General features: G+C 41.0%; 1 protein-coding gene across 5 annotated transcripts; it reads right to left on the bottom strand.

Moving 5' to 3' along the window:
• Window positions 1-453: 453 nt before the first annotated feature.
• On the bottom strand, window positions 454-20,762 carry ARFGAP1 (ARF GTPase activating protein 1). 5 transcript variants are annotated; one of them, XM_084217861.1, is made up of 15 exons: window positions 20,642-20,762; window positions 20,285-20,423; window positions 16,787-16,850; window positions 15,798-15,907; window positions 14,638-14,809; window positions 13,627-13,727; window positions 12,869-12,955; window positions 12,282-12,378; window positions 10,868-10,924; window positions 10,642-10,674; window positions 9,437-9,466; window positions 7,599-7,655; window positions 6,273-6,332; window positions 5,129-5,205; window positions 454-4,677 (listed from the first exon to the last, which is right to left on the bottom strand). In XM_084217861.1, the coding sequence occupies exons 3-15, from the start codon at window positions 16,844-16,846 to the stop codon at window positions 4,350-4,352; spliced, it is 1,269 nt and encodes a 422-aa protein (XP_084073987.1). In that variant the 5' UTR covers window positions 16,847-16,850; window positions 20,285-20,423; window positions 20,642-20,762; the 3' UTR covers window positions 454-4,349. The 5 variants fall into 5 exon arrangements, with proteins under 5 accessions (XP_084073987.1, XP_084073983.1, XP_084073984.1 ...); XM_084217857.1 differs by lacking the exon at window positions 9,437-9,466; XM_084217858.1 differs by lacking the exon at window positions 9,437-9,466 and having other exon boundaries at window positions 20,294-20,423.
• Between the last annotated feature and the right edge of the window lie 523 nt (window positions 20,763-21,285).

Below are 21,285 nucleotides of genomic sequence, written 5' to 3'. Positions count from 1 at the left end.
AGTGCAGTCATCTGGAGTACTCACGTGGCTGCTTGGCTCATGAAGGAAACTGGAATCTGAATGTGGAACAACACCACAGCTGAAGGATTTGCCAGAGGACTCTCTTCTTTCAAGAAAACTGCTTTAAAAGTTACCTTTTTCTGCTGTAATAAGCACCTCTGTAGACAAGCTAATAAAACTTTCAGAGTACATAAATTTATCTGCATTTTAATTTCTATTTAGAGTTCTCCTTAAATAAGGAGGCAAACAATGTCTCCAAACTGCTTCTAAGTGAGAATTTGAAGTTAGACTGTGAAACACCAATGAAACACAAAGATGTTTTTGGCTCTATTAATGTTGGCAGCTTAATTTCTCCTTTGTTACTGCCAGGGAAGAATATGCCTGACACCAGAACCTGGGTTGAAAATTAACTGAAGTCTCCCGAAAAAGGGCTGACCACCGTTCTGCTCCAGATCTCTTTGCTTTATTATAATACTCTTTAAAAGATGACACTGCAGTTCAAGTCCAGAACCACTCTACAGAACAATGAATAGTGTTCACTGAAATCGCCATTCCTGTGAACTTCACAAAAAAACACAGCAGGAAAATTAAAGATACAGTACTCCAGACTGACCAAGTTTCTGCTGGCATGGAAATGAAAGAGGGTTCTGCAGCTGGAGGCCACTCAGCCATTAGCTCAAACTCTTAATAATGGCCATGGAAATGTTTCTTGATTTCTGTTTAAGTCACTGATTGCTCAAACCTTTACCTGCATCACTGAACTTTAGTATTTCAGCCAGAATAAGCTAAGAACTGAAATACTTGCGTCGACTGCTACTCTCCAAGAGGACCACTGTATCTTTAAATGTATCCTGGATTAAACAAAGGTTTTATCTACACTTGTTAAATTATTGCACAGACCATTACACTGACAAGTACATTATGAACCCATGGAATGTTACAGTCTGGCCTGGAAAATAAAAGCAGCAGCATTATCCTTGAGGTCTCAACCATGAGGGAGAGCTGGCCAAGCACTTCTTATATTGTACTAATTATTAATAGGTTTCAATATACAAATAAAACATTTTAAAATAATTCCTAATTCCCAGGATTATGTTTGGGAGCATTCTCCAAGACTTTCACTGTTTTGCAAGTGGCACTTGGTTTGATTTCTTGACATTTTTCTAGTATCAGACTACCTGCAGGAATCCAGCTGCTCTGTATTTTCCAAAGCTGAAGCCATACAAAGAAATAAAAGCTTGGGTCACCAGGGAATTTGAACCAGCCACTGCAATGTCCAATTGGTGCAGAAATTTCACCTCCTGCACATCTCCTGGCAGTTTGTATGACCTAAACCTGTGACTCAGGAAGTGGGATGAGAGGGAGCAGAGCCCATGGTGCCACCCCACACATTCAGATTCATGGCTGGATCCTCCCTCAGCAAGCAGCCTCAGCTCCAGCAGCCTGCACTCACTGCCTCTGCTCCTCATCAGGCCAAAAGGGCAGGATCTGGGGAGAGGAGGAGGAATTAAAAAATAAAAAAGTCTGATTCATAAACACTTGCTCCGCACATGCAACTTGATGGGATTTTCTTCACAGCGCAGAAACCTCCCAGCCACCTAGTCTGAAAATAAGCAAAATTCAATAAAATGGTGTGCAAAAAAAGAAAATGCCTTTGTTTTGTCCTCTCCTGTGGAAGGCATGATCACACATTCAGGCTCAGACAAGTCATTAAAAAAATGCCCATTTGCTCATCAAACTGACCAGCTGACACACTGGTTTTGTGTCTGCAGTTACACCTTCTGCCATTATATTGGTTTATTTGGATCTTCCAGTAACATCTTTCTGTCATTTGTAGCATTTTGTTGCTTCCCTACAACACTGCAGAAAGAGAGATGGCAGCTGTTCTGTCCTTGTCTCCTCAACTGGAGGAAAAATCCTTACCCAAAGCTTCTGCTTGAGCAAGGCTCTGGCTGTTTGATTTAGAACATAAAAGTTTCAAAAGCTACAAAAATCAAATCAGAAGAACAAACAAATGGCTCATGCCAATTGTGGCTGCAAGTGATACATAAATAAACCACTTTTGTCCCAGGCAAAGCTCACAGCTGAGGAGAACGTGCACACACACATCACAATACCACTGACTGAGTAGACTGAAATAAAGATTCTCCTGCCACAAGCCATTTCAGGAGGTTTATGAAAAAGAAACTGCAATAAACTTATACAGAAGAAGCTGAATCAGCTTCAGACTGGGGAGCAGACCCATTGACAAGGAGGCAACAGAGGCGTAAGCATAAAAAACCAAAGTTATGTTTGACATGCAGCTAAGCTATGACAAAGTTATACTTGGAACTGGAGAAAAAGTAGAAAAAATTCCTTGTTTTAGTCCGGCTGTGAACTGCTGCCAGTAGTACCATGAGCAGCACTGCAAACCAAGAGCTCTCGTGCCTTTGGCACTTCCACAGGGTCTGTGGCAGCAGGGACACCTTGGGAATGGCTCAGCCTGGAGCAGCACTTGGGCCTGAGCAGCTCTGGGTCCTTCTGCAGGGCTTGGAGACCATGAGCTTCAGACCATGCTCTCAGGAAAGGCAAGGGGGAAAAAAGAAATCCCAACTCTCACAGAAAAGGGTGAGAAACGACTGGAAAAATTTTCTGATCAATATCTGAAAGATCCTAGGAATAGAAATACAGGCTATAAACAGAGCTACTTCTAGTCAGACTTAAGCCTTTAAAATCTGCTACTTATGAGGAAATTAATTTTCTTTCCTTTTTAAACAGTTGATATTACTATCTGCTCAAAAACCTCTGTGAGGAGTAAAAGAAGTGGAGTGTTATTTAGGGAAACTTTGAAACCTTCAGCTGGTTGTTGCACAAATTAACCAGTTTTTAAAAGAAAAGGCTTTTTAGGTAAGTAATAGTATCTACAGGGTTCACAGAAGGAACTCCATGCTGGAAAAGCAGATCACAGAGAACATCATGATTTGAGTTTTCAAGTGAGCTGATTGTTTTCATGCTGAGGGTACATTCACAACCCAGCCCCAAAATAAAATGGGATACCAATGATACCTCTGATGTTAAAAGTCACAATTCTTCTCTAGAAGTTATTGTTTGTGTCATGCAAAGAGATTTGTTGGGTCAAAATTGACACATAACTGAATCTCCTGTTCCAATCTTAATGCTGACAAAGAGTTTCTCATGTTTCTAAAATAGTGTTTCTTTAACAAGATCCATGAAAAAATGTGGAGAAATATATGACAGAAACAGAGATACAGCTTGACACACTAAAGAACCGTTTGGAAAACATCTGCTTAAATTAAATTTTACTATTAAATCCAGACCTCTACTCATCTTGAAAGGGGCTTGCTGCCAGGCTTTTTCCTCAATGTTCTTGTATTTTCCACCCATTTTTTCTTGCTGGAATCTTCTTTATAATTATTTCTTTTGCTGCCAGGTTGCCAAACAGATGTCCAGAAGGACATAAGCAGCAGAAAGACTTCATTTTTTAACAGCATTAATAAAATATTACACAGGTAGAAGAAAGAAAGAGAAAAAAGAGAGTACATAAAATACTCAAACTGGGGCAAGGGTGTAGGTGAGGAAGGAAAACACCACAGCTTGGCTTTTCTGTGTAGCAGAAACTACAATTGAGTGAAAACTCAATCCATTGAGCAAGGTGGGCAAATAAAGCCATTCTGGATATCCCTTGAGAGCTCAGGTAAAACCTGTCAGTTTACACAAATAATTATCTAGCTCTAGAGTCCTTCTAAATTCTAAAGGAGAAAAATAAGTTTTCAACTGCTAAAAAAAAAAATAACGTCACAATGTTTAAAAACAAAGCTTCAATAAAAAATATGTTAAAGACCATGTTGAATTGCCAGACCTCCTGTAGTCAGAGCAATCCATAAGGCATTGGAACTCTATGTATCCAACTGCAGCTTGCCCAGTTAATGGCTCTCTTTCCAAGTCACACCCTGTCCTTTGCATTAAACACCCCAAATCTCAAATTAGATGAGGACTGGATGAACACTTATTAACCTACACATGCAAGGTTGTGCCATGGAAGTGTCCTTGCACTGATTTCTCTCCTTTAACATTTGTGTTAAGAAAGTTGCTGTAGCCAGCTCCAATAGTGCAAGGAAAATATACTTATCACTATCCTTAAAAAACAGAGAGCCACCTTTAAGTAAGAAAAGATTCAGATGCTACTTTTTTTTTCCCTATACCGGGGTAGAAGGAAGGAGAATGAATGGGAAGCACAAACAGATCAGAAAGGTCAGCCATGATACTCCAGGTGTGTGTAAAACTTCCTCCCCTCCACCAACCAGCACAGCCTCTCTTTCCCAGCTGTGCAGAGCAGGGGTAACAGAGTTCTAAAAGTCATCCCATGCATTTTTTGTTGCCTTAGGAGGTTTTCTGGTCTTGCTCTCCCCTCCTGTGTTCTCCCAGTTGGTCTCCCAGTTTTCCCAGCTGTCGCTGTTACTGTTCTTGTTGGAGACCGTTCCGGAGCCCCACACGTCCCAGCTATCCGAGCTCTTCTTCTCTGTGGAATTGTCCACATAGGTCCAGCTCTCACTGCTTGGAGATTTATGAGCTTTTGGTGCATCTGAGTTGCCAAAGGTATCCCAGAAGCTTTGATCTACAGCATTGTTCTGGTAGCCCTCCCCTCCACTGTTCTGGTAGCTGTCTCCCTCAGCTGGTCTTTTGGGGGATGGGGGGGGAAAGGAAGGTAGAAATAAATTAGTTATGCCAAACATAACAGTAAAAACAAATGACCCCAAAGAAAACCATAATTCTACTGCTCTTTGCTTAAAAAAAACCCTTGATGGTAAAGGAAGAACTAAATATTGCTCCAAATGACATAAGCTTGTTGTCTAATTCACAGATTTTGTTAAGAGACTTAACAAGCCCAGGGAAAGGGAATATGCATTTGAAGTTTTAAACCAAAATATGTGCACTGCTTTGTACTCAGTTTAAAAACAGTTATAAACAAAGTTATATTGAATTCCTCCCTATAACAGAGGAGGACTATCAACAAAGACAGAATAAGTTCTTGATATTGAAAAATTACCTTTCACTACTCCACTACAGAGAATGTACAGGAGATAAAATTATGTGTTCAAAAAAATAGAAAGCAAGAACGAAGTATTACCTGTCAGAATTATCATCTGCTTTGCCTGAAAAGAAAGTGGTGACATCTCTCCATCCCTTACTCCCAACTCCCTGAACCTAGAGAAAAAAAAGACATTCCATTCACTTGGACTGAACCAACACCCCTGCCGAGTCCAACAGCAAAAGCCAGAACAAATTCCTCCACTTGTTCCCGTAAATCAAACACATTAACTCAGAGCTCATTAATGTTTCTGATGGACAGTTATGTGGTGGATGTAACGAACATACATTTGACAGCATTGTGCTGCTGGAGGAGGGAAGTAGGTCAGGTTTAGCTTTATCACACACTGTAACATCTTTGAATCCTCTCCAAGACTTCCTTGACAAAAGTACTGGAATAAGTCCTTACATAAAATTAAACTAAATTAAAGCACTGCTGTTTTATGATTAATGTAACTTGTATTTATATTTCTACTGCTCTACACAGCTACTTTCACTCTGTTTCAGCATTATTTCACTACCCATGTGAAACAGGCCAAAAGCTGAATCCCAGAATCAGATTAGAAATACAACTTCTGAAATGACACCATGGAAGGTACTATTGTGAGTTAGAGACAGGGAGGATGAATCCCAGAATTCAGCCTGAGAGTTTCCAGGCTCTAAAAAGAACAAACAACATTATTTTTTTCAAACAGTACCAAATCCTAAGACACTGAGCTGGTCTATAGAAGTGCTTCCAGTGCTGACTTTCCCAGACACACACTCCTGGGTAAGACCATGCAAGTTACCCCAGCAGGTGTTAGTATGTGCAGGATTTCTGTGCTTGGCAGCCTCAGACGCACTTACCACATCACCGAGAGCAGCGGAAGGCAAAGGAGAAAGGTGCAGAGCATTAGCAGGTTTTACTGTACCAGTGGAACACAAGCTGTCTCCATATTCCCTCACACATTTTCCTTGCTGTTTATAACCACCCCATGTCCTCATTCAAATTACTAAAAGGACACCACCATGCCTGTGCAGCTTTAAACAGAAGTGCTGCCCGCTGAAAACCCCACTTTCCAAATTTCTCTATTCAACACAAGCACAGGCCAAAGCTGCACTAGGGTTTTGTATTATTTTTATGAGAATATGGAGACTGGCTTGACTTGTTTGGCCTCCTTAAAGCCAAGCAGGCCACCTCATACCTTGCTGGCCAATTGTGATACCCCCGTAGTGACCTCCTCAAATATTTTCCCCTCTTTCACCTATGTGGACCAAAGTATTGGTAATTAGTCATAAAACAAAAACAAAGTATTACTGAAACCTCAGACAGCCTCATTTGTGCTTAACAGCTACAATGTCAAGAAACCCAGCCCCAAACTGAATCAAAATAGATTTAAGTCAAAACTAAGTAAAGAAAATTATATATAATGTTGATCTGTAGTGGAGTGAAGCTCAATCCTTTGAGCTTATTGTAGTTTTCTAAGGCTAAAAACCCAGTTTGAAGAAGGTATCACAGCCAGTTTGAGAAAGGGATCATTTAAACACAGTTCAGGTATCATTACACTACTGCTGAGCAATAAAACACAAGCACAAAAAACATCTGCAAACATGAAGCTTTATCAATATATTCCACTGCATATAGATTATGTTAAAAAACATAGCAGATCCCTTTTATTCTCTTTTATAGATGCTTATTTAAATATTAAAAGGGCTTTGCATTTTGGTGGAACACATTACAACAGGTACCTTTCACCACTTAAAAAATGGCAGTTGTTCCGAAGTAAGTGACTTTGTAGAACCATATAGAGAATAATTTTTCAGAAAATAACACTTATTTAGAACTAACAGCACAACATCCTACGGGAAATTTATTTAAACACAAAATGCATAATTTCTCATTAAATTGTCCTACAAAATAAAAAGCAGCTCAAGGCAATGCACCCTAAAAAATAACCCTGAAAATAATGCATCTAAGCCCTCTGAAATAAGCTGTGGATAATTCTAGGGAATAGAAAACCAATTAGAGTCTTCTCCTGTGGTTTGAAATGCCATGTAAAGAATGGTAAATTAATAAAGGTAATGGAAGAGGAATTAGTTTGCAATATGATTAAAACATTCTCTTCAAATGGTTCAAAGATGTTTGACTGAATTGAAATAAAGCTGGCAGGTAGGTAAAACACTAGGAACTTAACACTCCAAGATACAACTACTAATAGATATAAATAGATATATATATATTTCAACAACTCATTTTATATCCATTTAGGGTGCATTTTCCCCTTGTTCCATCTTCCATTATTGAAAGCACACAAGAGAGAATGTGACAGACTCTGGTGGACATGAGAGAGGTGGAGGGAGTTTACCCTCATTAACATTTCTCTGATAACAGCCTAACTTGGAGTTGTTTGATGTTTCCCCTTTGCAGAAAGACCCCCTGAGAACCTGGGTAGCTGTGGCAGCAGCAATCAACCACTCCCTGAGTGAGTACAAGCATTTTTCTGCAAGCCATTTACTAGATCCAAAGTTACCTTTTCCTGTGCAGGTTTGAGAACATTTTCATTTAATGTCTGACCTAACTCTGATGCCTATTTAAAAGCAAAACAAAAACAAAGTCAGTTATAATTTCTTTTAAAAAAACCAATAAAAACCCACAGCCAACAACTTCCGTGGGCTCATTTCTCAGCAGTATCTCCAAAAACACAAGAAGCCTTTAGCTTTGATTTGTACAAGCAGAATGAGCTGAAAAGCACACACAGCAAAGTGCTGCAGGAGACATTAAGAGACAATAAATTAAAATCAGATACACATGGCAATAGATGCCCAGAGCCCAAGCAAAGTGTGACCTTGCACTGGAAGCAGAAGCAATGGCACAACCAGCAACAATTTTGAGGATGGGCCCCTTGCTAATGACTGCAGCTGAATATTTGAAGAACTGTCCTCATGCCCCCTTATTTTTCCAAACCAATTAAATTACTCATAGAATTAGATCTTTTGGCTGATTTTTCCCCAACTTCTCTGTCTTGTAGTGCTCCAATTATCATCCGTTAGTAAGAGCCCAAGTGTTTCCGAGCAATACACAAGAGCCAAAGCTGTGACAGAAGATTTTTGTCATTTTCTTTAAAGCTCCAGGTTTGCAGGGAGAAAAAAAATACTGAACTGCAGAAATCTGTTGCAATCCAGAACAAGATGCACAAGGATATTGTACTTCAGAGGCACCTTACAAAAATGTAAGCCCACAGTCCGAGTCACAAAATTACTTTCCTAAGGCAAAGCTGACAAGGACAGCAGGTTTGGAAGAGTTTGAAATCATTCCTTGCCCTACTACTATGAAAAGCCTTTAACAGATTTAAACTTTTTTCAGAAGTGCCATATCATACTGAGTGCCACCAGAATTATCCTGGTTAATCCAAAAGGGCCAATATGCCAAGAATTAAGTTTGATTTCCTAAGGGTCCCTATTTGATTACTACCATTGGTCAGGGTGTGAGCCTTCACTCATGTTCTTCCTGGGAATGGAGCACCCTCAACATCTCTCCTCCACAGACTCCCAGGTGTATAAAAAGCCTTTCCCTAAGCCACAGCATTCCCAGGATCTCCCCTTTTCCCAGCCATTAGCTCCAGTACTTCTACTCCTTACAGGATAAAAATTCTTTGAGAAGCAAAGGCAAAAGGAAATCTCACTTCCACCTAGTGGGAAACATGAGTACAAATCACAAAGGGATTGTTACCTTTGGAAGTGAGGCTACAAAGTGTTTAAGAAAAACAAGAAGGGGGTGTTCTCACCTTTGAAAAACCCTCTGGAGTCTACTGAATCCAGCAAATTTTTTATGTTTGGCAATAAAGAGTGTAACACACCCAGACTTACAGTTCAGGTGTCCAAGTCACTGCTAGAATTAGGAAGAACTCTTATCTGATCTCTTACTCAGCCACATAATTTTGTAGATGTGGAATGGAAAGATTTGGGTGCAACTGTATTTTCATCTAAATCACTTCATCCTTCCTTCCTATCGCTGAATTTAAGACAGCACTCTTAACCACCATAACAAACACCTCATTCAAGTGTCTGCCTTCCAGCAACACCCAGCTCTTGGCACATTCCTGGGGCAGACATGCAAACAGAAATCCTGAAATCATCAGTGTGGACAGCAGCACAGTCAATTTTGAGACAGTGCACAGCTTGGGTATCCCTATCCAACTTCACAAATTTCAAGTAGGCTTGAAGAAATGTTACCATACAAAACACACAACATTATTCTAAACAGGTTTGATGTAAGGCAGAGAAAGAAATGACAGCTCAGGAGCAAATGCACATATTCAGCACGAACAGACAAGGAGTCCATGCACAAGAACAGATGTGAGGGTGTTACCGGCTCTGGCTGCTGCTTGTAGCCCCAAAACTTTACCCAGAGAGCAATAGAGAAAAGAGCAAGGAAGGTAGAAGCAGCTTTTAGCAAAAAATTGGCAGCATTTTTCCAGGCAAGTTAAGTATCATGAACCTTTTTCAACTTTTTACATCTACTGACAAGAGAAACAGTGAAATGTGTTTGGTGACTGGGCCACACATACACTTTTAACCAATGTAGTGCATTAAAAATGTGTTAAATCTGTTCTGCAAAGGGTCAGAAGTTTCAGGAACAAAATTTAACCTTCACTAACACAGCTCAGACTGTAGAGCATCATGTTGCTGCAGTCCTTGTCAGTAGATGTGATGAGCTTTTAAACTTAATATTTAGTTATTAATAATACTAAAGAAAGGGCAGCTTTTCTAACAAAAGGAAAACTGCCAGAGGGAATGAAGAGGAAGACCTGTAGAAAACTTAGTTTTTCTTAAGCCAAGCAATTTCAAAGCTTTGAAGTAGGAAGTTTGGGTGCTTTAACAAGGCATTTTTGTTGCAAACATGCCCAAGTTTGGCCATTTGAAGGATTAATATCCCAGTGCATAGACCTCTCTGAACACCTATAAATATCTGCATCTCACTCAGAACTGGGCAAATTAAGAATCACATTCTTTTGTCACTTTTACATTTGAATTCAAAAATTGTCCTTGCAAACAGATCTTGCATATGTCAGAGCTCTGTGAAATCAGGTCTGTCTCTGCTTTAACCCCAGTTTGATAAATGTAATCCTTTTGTCATTGCTACTTTTTAAAACACACACAAGTAAGTTGATTTATTAATAATATTGAGGAGTTCACACTTGTAACATCTTATTAGGCTTTAGCCATGGGAATCTGGCTTGCCTTCTATTGTATCACTAGGAAAACTGCTTCAAGCTAGACCACATTTAAGATTTGCAGAAGTAAACCAGGGGTTTGTTAAGTTTGCAAGCTCTGCAGCCTCTCCAACATATCCAACAGGAAGAAACAGCAGAGTATCCCTGTTTATCTCTTGCTTAATTTGATCACTGCAGCTGATTGCAATTCCCATGGAATTAAAAGCTAGAACTAAACACTACTGTGCACTAAGAAGGAAAAGCACACTGGTCTGCTGATGATCAAATCTCTCAATTGGTGCAGGCAAACACATGGCACTTAAAGACAATTAGATGGAGTAAGAGCTGAATCTATAATCACCTTTTGACTTGCTTGAGATCCAAATCTGGTAGCCTGTGAAGAGAAGCAAATATAAGCAGATTTACTTGGAATAAACCCTTTGATTTTTAAAGACATGCATTTAGAAATGCTGCATGATCCTCTCCAAGGTAAAGGAGCATTGGCAGAATTTCACAGTGAAAAGAGAACACCCATATCACCACCTCTGGCATTCCACTGCTAACTAAACCAGATTTTATTTACTTACACCCTCTTTAGCAGCTGAGGCAATTTTGCTTGCTCCAGTTGTAAAACTGCTCCATCCCTTTAAAGAAAGCAAGAAAGTCATGAGCTACATACAAAAAGTAATAGCAAATAACCAAGTTTTAATGAAAATAGACTAGCTTAAGTCAAAATGCTCTAATACAGCTTGTCCTGTAGTACTGAGAGAAAAATTAGAGCCTCTCATTTAACTGAAATATAGTAATGAACTTCCAGTATTTGTGTGAATTTGAACGAGCTAGAGTGTTTCAGATGTTACTCTGCTAAAAATATGTACAAGTGTGGGGAAGAATCATCCCATGCAGTGGAAGACAAATTGTTTTCCTCACCAGGATGAACACTCATGCAAGGAACTCAGCCTCCCAGAAATACAGGGCTTCAGGACACACTGCAGTGTGTGTCTGTGCTCACACGAGGGCATTACAGCCAGGACATTCAGGGAGATCCTGGACTCACAGAACGGCTCACAGGAACAGCAACAGCAACAGTGCTGCCTCTCCTTGGCTGCCTTAGCTCACCTGCAATACAGTGCAGCTGTGCTTTCTAATCTGAACTCTCTGGCCTATAACTGTGAGATACCTAGAAAATATTTAGCTGAACTATACTAGGCAACCTGTGGGATCACCTGGAATATGGTGACCAACCTGTTCAAAGGTCCAGGCATTACCTTTCTCTGGTAAGTTCTAGTGAAATTATTCATTTATTTATTTTTAAATAAACAGTGGAACCTGGTGTGAGTATATAGCTAGTGAGGCTCTACAGAGGGCTATTGGCCACTAACCTTGGTAGGATACCTTACTGTAGTTCCAAATGACTCCAAACCCCAAATATTGCTCAGCACTGTGACTTTGCAGCCTATCAAAGCAGCAGTATGGCCCTGACTGCCTCTGACTTTATTCCCATTTTATTTCAACAATGCATCTTTCACTATCTCTACTTGAATCACGACAACTGTTCAGCCATATGCTGTTATCTCTTCACACCCTGTCACAAGTATTTCAAATGTTTTCATCACTGCTCAGGGCTTCTGGCACCCACATAAACACACATTTCAGTTGTTTTCCTCTGAACATCCCTAATATGGATAACAGATTTAGAGCTATTCCTTACAGGTAATTACAATTTTCCTTCATCCCTGCTGATTATTATTTCTTAATTCATTGCTATATCCTCACTTATTTCTATGAACTGATACCAGACATAATTCTTAAGTTCTGCTCAAGTTTCTCCATTTTGCCTGGTAAAGTCCACCAGTACCCTCTTCACTCTTTGAGAATACAACCAATACTCTGCATCTCTCCATATCCATTTGCAGTCTTTAGTTTCTCATCTGCATTCATATTTTCCAATACCAGGGGCTAAACCAGAAGAAATTCAGAAAGCTCCAAGCAATTCCTTACCGAGTACAATGAGGACATGGCATTATTCAGGAAGTCATCCTCTTTTTTTGGAGGGTTTACTGTGTTCCCAAACCCCACATAGCGATTCTCTTGGCCACTGCCACAGGAAAAGGAATAAACAGTCTTTGTATCAGCATGCAGCCATTAAAAACACTAAACAAGAACTGAAAAGCATGGGAGGATGACAACTGTTTTTGCACCTGGAAAAGAAAGTCCTGTAGCATCCAGCACCCAAAATACAAAACTACTCACTTCATAAAAACACCAAGGATCCACTGAGGAATCCTAGCACAATATAATTTCCTCTCTGTAAGCTAATGTGGTCTTAATGATTCTCCAGGTTTAACAAATCACTGACAAAATCCTAATAATCCTAAATCCTAATAAAGTGACACACGAAAATGAGAAAAGGAATTTATAAATGCCTCTGTTTAACTCAAATCACTGTAAGGTACAACATACAATCAGAATTCCCCCGGTTTGGAACCCACCACAATAACATTTGGCGTTACAAACTTTTTCTTCAATGCTTCACTTTGTTATGCTAAAGAGAGAAGCACCCAGAAAGTCAGTAAATATTGCATTACCCTTGGTAGGAGCTGACATCATCATTTAACCAGTCTTCAAAAGCCTTGTCAGAAGAGGCAGTTGCAGTCTGAGATTGTCCAGCAGAACTGAAATAAAACATTGAAGAATCAAAGCCACGTTAAGCAAAACCCACCAGCTCAGCAGTACAGCTTGATGTATATCACCATCATACAGGTTAGAAATTGATTATTTATTTCATCTGTCAAGAAGGGAACTCTAATGCAACCACTAAAAGGCATGAAGCTCTTGTTCCTTTGATTTACTACGGCTTTTGCAGTTAACTAGGATCTTTAGTACACACAATAACAAACACTACATGCAAAAGCAGAACAACAGAATTGCTGTGGTACGGAGTTTTGATACTCCCCTGGTAATTAGCACCAGAAGGGAAAAGTCTTTTTCTTTTTCCCTGGCATCCAAGCACAAACTGGTACAGCACCACAGTTAAGGTGAGGATGTCACACACTACCCATGAGTGACACAAATGTCTAATTTCAGGTGCGTTACAAGTCAGGATAAAAGAAGCATGGCATCTTCCCTGCTCTTGCTCACTTTCCTCTGGCATGGTTTAAGGCTCAGGGGCAGGGGGTGAGAATTATTACAAAAACAAAGTCCTGCTACCTTATACTCCATAACTTCAGCTTGCTCAGACACCAGCACCAACAGGGTAACAGCAGACATGAAACCATCAGGTTTTGATGCTGTGTCTGTATCTGATGCTGTATCTGTACCAACATCAGGTAAGCAGCACACGTACCGGTGAGCAGAAGACAGAGACATTTTAGGCTGAGGTGGGGTCCAGTTCCTGGCAGAAGAAGTTTCAATGGACCACTCCTTGCCTTCAGCTACTGTAGCTACCTACAAGAGGCAGAATAATCAAGAATGCTAAGTCAGAGATTCCTACACATTATAAACTGCTTCTGTAACACAAGGACAAGCCATTTTTCCAATCTGCTGCTGGATCACTTAACTTTTTTTCACAAGAAAGCAATTTTTTATCAGACTTCCAGGTTGTGATGTTGAATTGAACACTGGTTTTACTTCAGGCAACTGAAACAGAAAATTAGACAACTTTCTCATAGAGGTAGGTTTCCTTTGAAGAGGAAAGATTGGATTAATGAGATATAAGCACTAATCACAGAGTAATGGAGGAACAGAACAACATTATTGTTGTATGTTACTACATACACTAAAGATTCATCAAATCGCTTTGGATAGAACTGTACAGCTGAGGTAGTGAACAGAGAACTGAGACAGCTCCACTGATTAAACAGCTGCCACAAACTGCAGCAGTGCAAATCAGAGCTACCTCAGCTAAATGCAGAAATGAAAATTTCAATAGAAAACTCTTACAAGACTTGGGAAGAAGCACTCTAAGACCTTTAGGGTCCCAAGAGGGCAGTCCTGGACTGCCAGCTCTGAGGTACCAGACCATTGGAATACCCTTGGGCTAAATTAGAGAGAGTTACTCAAAATAAGGGAGTTAGTCCAGAAAAGCTCCTGCCTGCCCAAGACACTCTTTCCTAACCCCACCTTATCTCCCTGGCAGGACAACATTCCTTTTCTCTTTTGCCGAATACCTGAGCCATGAACTCATTCAGGTTTACATTAACTCTTCCAGGATTTCACTCTCTCATATTTACCTTTCCAGGAACCACTGCACAGGTTCAAAAAATTGCACTTTCCCTCCTTTCAAAACCAGGTGCTTACAAAACACTTTGATATTTTCAGATCACAGGGCTGAGAATGCACCTAAAACTGAGCCTACCTGGTCTCTAAAGAGAGCTGCAGCTTTGCTGTTGTATTTCTCTTGCATTGTCCAGCATGGATCATAATCATCTTGAGACTCCAAGAACTGCCGGAATTTGCTGTTACCTCCCGCTTTCATTTTCTCCAGTTCAATATCCTTCCATTTGTCCATGGTTACAGAACGCACAAAACTGAAAAGTAGGTTTAAAAAAATAAAATTTAGATTATAGCTTGTTATAATTTCATGCTGTAATAACAGTGACAGAAAAAAAGCTTCTTACAACCTATCTCAAAAGTTGAGAGTATAAACATCTTAGAGAACACTCTCCAAGTAGAGAAAGACAGATCATCATAAGAAGGTGGGCAGATCCTCACCGAAATAAGCCAAAATCATGTCATTTATTGGCATTTAAAGGAGACAGTCAACAGAAGGCAAATGACTGAAAAAGCAGCTTCCTTTAAAGCCCAGAAATTAATCTAGCCCACTATGTAACAGAAAATTTTCCCAGACTTCACTCTGCAATTTTCTTTTTCTCTCTATTATCATGTATTTTGATGGTTGGACTTGATGATCTTAGAGGTCTTTTCCAACCTTAGCAATTCTACGATACTATGTCCTCATCTCAGAAATTTTATCTTTTCATCCATGCCACATAAAGAACACTTAAAAAGGTTCCTTTCCTATGCAACATCTACTCACTAATGAGCTTCAGCTCATCCCTGGAAAAGCAAAGAATGTACTTCTAAATGGCCTCCTTGCTTTGGTGATTTCCCTCCTGGACTTCCTCTCCCTTCCTCATGTTAGTAACTGCTCCCTGCTCTGACCCTATAGTACATAGACACTGAGTCTCCAGAACCCCAAACAGTTCTTATTCCATAGACCCTCATCTCAGCTGAGCACAGTTCTTAGAAAACAACAAAAACTATCATTTATATTACAAAGAAAAAAGAAATCTCCTGAACAGAATAAAGCTGTTTTTTAGAGTAGCTTTATAAGCAACTAGTTACAGACAAGGCACAGAGAGCAAAGCCCACTTTGGAGAGGAGCATGAAGCAAAACTGCCAGTGAAATGTTGGATTTGAGACATTCTATACATTCCAAACCAACACATGCTGTTCACAGCCATAATGAACCCTGAGGTAATGCAATTCAGTCCATGGTGTGCTGGAAAGGCTGACCTGAGGTGAACTCCCAAGCCTCGGTGTTTTCCTGAGCACTCCAGACAGATCCAAATTCCATAGGTCACACTCACCCACTGGGGGTTAAATGCACCACATTCAAAACAGACCTGTGACAGAAAACCAGTTACTTCTGCAAAACAGACCTGTGACAGAAAAACAGTTACTTCTGCAATCTGTCATCACTGTCCATGGGAAGTTTTCACAGCTCAAAAAGGCAAATCATGAAAACATCACACACCGAAAATGCTTTCAGAAGGAAGGGTTCTTAGTGTTTGGAAACACCTTCCCTGCTATCATAAACTTCTTCCAGATATTTATTTATGCTGCTTAGATTGTAAAAATTCTGCACCAACTACCAAAAAACAGTGAGGAAATACAGACAAGCAAATGGAAATTACCATGCAAAGAATTAATTTTGATTTCATTTCTATTGCCTTGAAAGAAAGTAACCAAAATGAATTCTTGAGATCTCCTTGGCAAAATAAAAATGCAATATCTGAAGTCTGGAACAGTTTTTCAGCCACACTACAGTTTGGCAGTAAATGGTAGCAGATCTAAAAAGAATTTTTTTCTTTAGAAATAGCTTTATTGCTCATACAGTAGAACAACTTCAGCTTCACGATGGGATTCACCACTCAAGATTTAATGTATTGATATAAATAAAACTGAATCTTTCCATGGACTATCACATTTAAGGTATAATCAAGCTACTTGAAATGGACAATTTTAATTTAAGTTGTGCCCCAGATACAACTTGTTGAAAAGACCCCAGGGATTCCAGCATTACTAGAACTTCTGAAATACTTGTGTCAAATATGCAGCAATGTGTTGTAATGCATATATGAGATACCCAAATTCCTATGTTAGCACTAGTGAGCCACAGCACAAAGACAACAGCAGCTGTAGCAGACCCCAGCGTACATCTGGAGTAGGTAAAAAGCAAATGCAATTGTACAAAACTGATCTAAACATCATAATTTTCTCACATTGTTCTCATCTTGCGCTCTGACTTCCTTGAGGACTTTCCTTGTTCTTGGACTTGCCATGATTCTGCAAAGGGAGAAAAAGAAACTAAGTCATGATTAGGGATTTGATGTTGGTAGGACGCTCAGTACTTCACAAGCACAGCTCTGTGACAAAGAGCCTGGAATCTAAACCACTGACTCACAACCAGCTGCAGAGGAAAAACAGACAAACCAAACCACCATAAACCCCACAATCTTGGTTTTCCATTTACTTTGCACTTCTGAGGTGATTTATTCATCTTAACTCCACCAGTGGAAAGGTGCAATTCAGTCATGGCTGAAAAGTGGGCAGGGGTGATAAACACAGGAATTTTTTCATGTCACAAGTGGTATCAAAACAGATTCTACTGGCTGCTGCTCCCAGGCCCATCCACTACCATTCCTGAAAGCACTTCCTAACATCTATGATTTCACCAGATCACATGCACACAACTCATCAGACCTATGCAAAAAATAGCAGAAACTCTTCCACCTCAGAGTACAGAACATGTTGCTAAAAGAGCCCTTTACTAGATGATACAAGAACTTGTAATTTTCCAGAAATATTGAGTTTATTTGTCAACTGAATTGTCAGAAATTAAGGCAATCCTTGAGACCTTTTACACAAAATATTGTAATTCAACAGGCATGTCTCACTGGCAGACCACATCATCTCACTCTAATTTTTATGACGCAGAAAACAGCAGGGAGTAGTGTCAAGCTATGGATAAAATTCACATTAAGACAAAAAATGTGATTCACGCACAGTACACAGCCTGGAAAAACCCAAAGTACACAAAGCACTCATGACTTGAAGAACTATAGTGTAGGGTGCAGCATAAGGCTGCAATTTAGATTAAAAAAAAAATCTTGTTATCAACTAATAGCATCATATTTAAATTAACTTTAAATAAACAACATCTGTTCTCCCTTTTTACTTGTTCTCCATCTTCTCATTTCTACTCCAGAAAACAAACTTCTAAGATGTAATAAAAGACAAGTCACCAAGCTGACTAAAAACAGCACCAACTACTAAATGTCAAACTTAATGGCCAATCGAGATACAAAGCATAAAACAGCAGTTTGGTATTTTCACCAAACACTGCTGTGAGAGGCAAAAATGCCTTTATGCAACTCCCTATTCACTATGCTGTTTGACCAAATAATCAAAAGTCCTTAAAACATCAATAAAATTAACAAGCTCACAATAATTTTAGAAGGCAAATGTTACATACAACAGCCCTAGGGGATGGAGGAAGGCTGTATCTTTAATAGATAAAGGAAGGGGGTTTAAAAAGGTAAAATGCTACAGGTAAGGAAACATTGCATTTGTATGGCTGACATCAAGTTCAACCTCTAAAGCAAAGCAGTACAATAAATAGTTCTGTGCATCACCCACTAAGATACCATGACTCAGAAAAGAAAAAGCTCAGTGTTGAACCTACATATTGCCACTGCTAAAAGCAGAGGGTGTTTGTAGCAGAAGTCAGTGCTTTTTATCTAAAACACTTATTCCTCTGTAAACATCTTGTTGTCAAATGCTTAATTCTGTGGAATTTAAGGTGAAGTGCTTTCACTGATGTTTAGAACATGCCACCTTTTCAGCCTTAATTACTTTTTATTGGAAAAAACGAGGTAATTGTGATGAAAGTTACTGCAAATAGTGGTGAATAAAATCTTCCTGCCATCATGCATGAAAATAAAACTGAGCAGAGTTATTTTTATCAATAATCTAATAAAAATTGTGGAACTTCAGGAACAGGAGAATGAAAGTGTGTCAAGTGACTTCTCATACAATGAAACAGACTTTTTCCATCAGCATTCCAATAACATTTAGCCTTCCTTGACTTACTCATGTGCATGTGAGCAGGGAGGGAGATAGCACTATATGCATTTGCTCATGTCCCAAATAGCAACCATAAACACATTTATATGACTCCCAGTCTCTGTCTTCAATTCTACTATCTGTCCCTGGTGAGATAATAGAGAATTCTTCCTCTGCAGTAGCGAAATTAAGTAAATAACTCAGCAGGAATAGCCAAACAGACAACAGTGCACCCTCTGGGCCCTCCTCTCTGCCATTATTGCTGCTTGCTCTTTGCATGCCAACATCTCTTCCTCAGGAATTAATTTCCCCAGCATCTTCCTGTACTTTACTGACAGCTTCCAAAGCTCCTCTCTTTGGCTGGACATTCAATTCTCTTACCCCTACCCTTTCTTTACCACTTTTCCTCCTTTTTTACAGGTTTTCAATCAGAATAACCAACAGAGGCAGTCTACATGCAAAGGCCTTTCAGCCTCAAGAGCAGATGAGCACTGCTGGAGCTGAACAGGAAAACCTCTTCCCACTCCAACTCTGCACATGCCAGGAATTGTCTACAAAGCAGAAAGTTACATCCTCCAACAGTCAATATCCAATCCCCTTCCAGAGCTTATACACCAGTTTCAGATCTCCAGCTCCAAGGTGAGAGAGGAAGCAATTGCTTTTGGTTCTCCCAGAACTACCTTTTTTTAAAACAAAAACTGAAAGACTGGCCAACTGCAGTCTGAGTATACACCCATTCCACATGCACCAAGCTCCCTGCCCAAACCATGTCTGCCTGGTGGGAAGGCAGAGCTTCACCCACACCATGACACCCAAGAAAAGGAGGAGATAACTAAAGGCATCAGCTTTTCATCTTGTCTTCCTCCACCAAAGCATTTGGAAATAAAGGACACAGTACAAATATCATGTCCTAAGCTTTCTAATAGGTAATATCTTTAGAGGTGCCTAGCTTACTTTTAATGATTTCCCACAAAGCTTTAAGGGTTCAAATTATCATTGATTACCACCAAAAAACTGAGCCCTTGTAACTGACTGGACACATAACCACTGTGCTGTTTAAGTTTCATGACTAAATACCAAAGAAAGAAGCCACCTTAAAGAAATAAACATTGTTTTGATCTAGTAGAAATGGACATAAGCAGTGAAGCAAATGTTTAGTTTTGGAGTAAGTTTCCATTGAAGAACATAAATATTTTTGACAAGGATTCCAAAGTGGAAAGAGACAGCTTCACACAGACCAATCTCACACTCTTATTTCCCAAACAATCTGCTCCCAGAGCAAAAACTAGATGTACACCATATGAGTTTTCTGGTTATTAAATCTTTAGTTTGCTAAACAAGCAAAAAGGCAGAAGTGGACTAGAAGTGGAAACAATACCTAACAGGACTTTGCTCCTCTGAGACAGCAGCAAATTCAGAGCCAACCTGCAAAGGGCTTTGCAATTCAGCACACGGAGAGTCAGCAGGTGACGTGGCCTGGTGACTTCATGGTCCTGAAGACTCCCTGCGAGTCCCACCAGTGCAAAAAGGCCACAGAGGCTGAAGAACCCTTTGCAACATCACACTGCGTCCATCTCCATGGACCTGGCACGGTTCTCGCCGCAAATACACCAAAGACCGCTGCAGACTTTTAAAGCCAGCGGTTTCACACTCACCCGCCTCACCCAGCGCCTCGCAGGGCCGAAGAGAAGGGCGATTCCTTCAGGCACACCTGCGCTACCCGGATCCCAGCGGCGCCCTGCAGCCTCCCTCAGAACATGGCCGGGTTCCGCCGAGCCCTCCGGCCTCTGCTTTCTAGGCAAGAAAATAACGCAGAAATAGCTGAAATAGCGGGCAGGGTGATGCCTCCTGCCCGCCACGCCAGCCTGGCACCCGCAGCTCGCCCGCCCTCGGGACCGTCCTGTGTGACAGCGCGGGGGCCGGGCCCGAGTGCCGCCACCTCAGCGCTGCGCTGGGGGGCAAGGGCGGCCCCGGCACAGCGAGCCCCAGCGCGGGGAGCCACGGGGACGCACCGCGACCCTGAGCACCACTGCTCTCCGTGTCTCGGTCCCGGTCCTGATGCCGGTCCCGGTCCTGAACCCGGTGCCGATCCCGGTCACGGTCGCGGCCCGGTCCCGCCCGGCGCCGCCGACGTTGCAGGGCGCGAGGCATTGTGGGCGCACGGTTTAACCCGCTGCGGGCCGGGCCGGGCGAGGAGCGCCCAAAACATTCGGTTCTATCCAGGTCCGCGTGCTCCAGAGAGAAGTTTAAGGGATTTGTTTCCACCGGCCAAAGCTGCAATAAAGCTTTAAAGCGAGCCTTGCGGGCGCGCTGCTCTCCGTGCCGTTCCAGGCTGCAAAAACGACCCCCGGGTTTTATCGCTGATGGGAGGCTGCCCGTGGGGGTGAATTATGTGGAATTGCGTGGTTTTTCCTCACACACCTATGGATGTGAGCGAAGCAGGGTTTTCAGGTGATGACCCATGTTGCTCCCAAGCTGGCAATAGCAGATGGCGGAGCTGGTTGGACCCCCAGGCCTCCCCCAGCTTCACATCCAGCTCTGCCTGCGCTGCTGTGGTCACAGATGGACCACTGGGATGGTCTGGGGTACCTCCATCAATATATGGAGGAGCTAAAGCTACTAAGGAGCATCCCAAGGAGGCCACAAGGATGAGGAA

The sequence above is a fragment of the Fringilla coelebs genome, assembly GCF_963513975.1.
Source record: "Fringilla coelebs genome assembly, chromosome: 18".
In the NCBI taxonomy this organism is placed as follows: domain Eukaryota; kingdom Metazoa; phylum Chordata; class Aves; order Passeriformes; family Fringillidae; genus Fringilla; species Fringilla coelebs.
This window is presented reverse-complemented; position numbering and strand designations above follow the sequence as displayed.

Bases quoted from the DNA above. Each gene is read 5' to 3' on its own strand.
- ARFGAP1 (XM_084217861.1), bottom strand. From the start codon at position 16,846: ATGGCAAGTCCAAGAACAAGGAAAGTCCTCAAGGAAGTCAGAGCGCAA. The intron at 9,467-10,641 runs GTGATTATAGAT...CTCTGGGTAAAG, and splicing joins GATCTCAAGCAAGTCAAAAG to TTTTGGGGCTACAAGCAGCA. The intron at 4,678-5,128 runs GTAATACTTCGT...ATCCCCCAAAAG, and splicing joins GCAGATGATAATTCTGACAG to ACCAGCTGAGGGAGACAGCT.